Genomic DNA, 2,500 nt, shown 5'->3' on the forward strand with positions numbered 1-2,500 from the left:
ACCACACTTTCTTTAAATATCTTGTCTCTGCTTCCTCTCCAGTAGTCATATTACAGCAATCCATCTCACCAACCTCATCTGCTTTTTTTTTTTATTAATTTTATTTTATTTTTTTTTGAACAGTTCCTGGTCTTAAGTGCCTAAGGTTCTGCCAAATATAAATTAATAGTTATTTCTGTCTTATAGATCTTCATTTTGAGTCTTAATGGCCCTTTCTTGTCTAAAACAAAAAAGAATCTTGTAACATCTCTCCATTTTCAATATGCTTCTTTCACTGTCTGTCTCAGTGCTTTCTCAGTACCTCCCTCACCCGTTATGACTGATCACAAGTAGTTCAACTCGAATCTGTTTTAGCACCGAAACATCTTCCACTAAAACGACTACTTCTTCATGCCCTTCTCTAGACTACTCATTAGCTATTTCTTTCAATGTTCACCTTCAGTTATTTTGTTTCGAAGGCTCCTTTTCGTGCTGAACACCTTTTTTCTGTTTCTGTCATATGGATTAAATCATTAGCAAACCTCAGCTTAAACAGTTCTTCGTTGCTCTTTAATTCTGATAACAGTGTCTAACAACGAAGTACAGGAATCGATAATCTGAATATGGAGTTTATTTGATTGAGAAAGAAATTTATTTTACCATCAAATTTAATGAGAATATTCCTGCTCAACAAATAATTTTGTTACATTGAAATGAATAATTCTCTTGAAGTGTAATATTTTGAAAGTAAAATATAATTATTTATCATAAGTTAAACATATGTCACTTATTAAAAGGTTAACACAAACCTATAAGAACTTTTCCAGTTGTTGATTCAACGAAACTGCTAGTTGACGGAGATACTGAAGTTTCCTGAAAAAAAAAGAGAAATAGTATAAGTCAAAGGAAATGTTTTATGATTTTGTTTAATGTGGCAAATTTTGTAATCAGAGTGTAAAAGAAGCACTTAATAGTAAGGTAAAGAATAACATTAAGGAGTGTTTTTTTTATTCGTTTTTTGATCAGCTCCAATACTGTCTAAAGCTCGCAAAAGTTTCTTGGCAAAACGTCTGACTGGATATGTGTAAGTTAAGGGTTTCTGGCCTTCTTAGTTCTTCTGTATCCTTTGGGTATTTTTATTTTCTTTATATCCCTAAAATTGAGGATGAAAAGGAGAAATAATAGAATTGATTTTGTGATATAATATTATTAATCGGTCTCAATGTAAATTACATAATGTATTAAGGAGAAATAATAGAATTGATTTTGTGATATAATATTATTAATCGGTCTCAATGTAAATTACATAATGTATTGCGCCGTACTGTCTATTCTCTCAGATCCAATATATCCCCTGAAGAGTAAAAACGTACCACCGGGGGTTTGTGTACCCCAGGTATCGAACCCTTTACACGGTTTCTTAGTTGCAGTTTGGCTATTGCAAGGGCGAAAAAATTCGCGCTGATCTGATACGCTCCACTGTAGTGCAGAAACCCCATACCTGTGGCTTTGACATATGTATTCTTGATTTAGGATTTAGCATTGCTTGCGACCGTGTAAACCATAAAAAAAGATGGGAATATGATTTCTGGTGTCCCTTGGGTACTGTTCTGTTTTTTCCAATCAAATTCACATGATATGTGGTGAGACTCTGAAAACGAGCTAGTAACATACAGAAATGATACTTTCATTACTGCTGTCTCGTACCCTAAATATAAACTTGTGTTTTTTCATCACCTAACAAAGATCTAAGCTAAAGATAAGTGCATGGTTCAAATTAAGAGGGATGAAGTTAAACACTAACAAATTTCAAAGTATGGTTACAAGTAGGTTATGGAAATCAAATAATCCTAACCAAATAGTATTTCTTTAACTATCAGGAAATAATTTTAAATTGTACGTTTAATTTCTTATTGCGAATTTACTTTTGCAACACAATTACTATACCATGTCTCTTCCAAGGAGTTTGAGATTTATATCAGAGAAAAGTTCTAGCTATAATATTTTTTTTTTATTTTTATTTTCCAGCAGCTCATTCTCATAAAAGACTCAGGTTACTAAATTCCTTTTCTCTGATTAGGATATTAATATCTGACCCGGTCTCTCCATATGCTCATGAACATGTTTTTTATTTTTTTTCATAATGCTGACCACCGCTCACATTCAGATCCTCCTGAACTAATCTATCCGCTGCGTAGGAAGAGGTATGTACCCCGTAGTTAAATCTAACAATCTAGAGAGACTTTCTTTTCCAAGGTTCAATATTACGCAGTATTTCAGATGTTTGATTACGGTTTGACAAAATTGTGGAATAATCATCCTTATTCAATAGTTTAATCAGTGGAACTTCAGAATTTCAGACATGGGGCAAATGTTTTTTCTGTTTAACAGGTAATTGTTCTTATATGTTGAATTGTTATTAATCTTAATGCTGAATATTTCTTTAATTTCTCAGTTTCTTTGTTTCCAGCAGGTTGTAAGGGGCATGGCTAGTGATAATATCAATAATATTTTATATACT

General features: G+C 32.5%; 1 protein-coding gene across 3 annotated transcripts in view; it reads right to left on the bottom strand.

Moving 5' to 3' along the window:
- Nucleotides 1–2,500, bottom strand: part of LOC137618105 (dopamine receptor 1-like) — a 716,045-nt gene that overhangs the window by 60,966 nt on the left and 652,579 nt on the right. For all 3 annotated transcript variants that reach the window (XR_011039723.1, XM_068348101.1, XM_068348100.1), the window contains exon 3: nt 789–852. Coding sequence is in view for 2 of the 3 variants with exons in the window: in XM_068348101.1 (XP_068204202.1) it covers nt 789–852 (64 nt within the window). In the remaining variant the exon portion in view is untranslated. The remainder of the gene's footprint in view (nt 1–788; nt 853–2,500) is intronic.

Source organism: Palaemon carinicauda, chromosome 24, assembly GCF_036898095.1.
Source record: "Palaemon carinicauda isolate YSFRI2023 chromosome 24, ASM3689809v2, whole genome shotgun sequence".
Classification (NCBI taxonomy): Eukaryota; Metazoa; Arthropoda; class Malacostraca; order Decapoda; family Palaemonidae; genus Palaemon; species Palaemon carinicauda.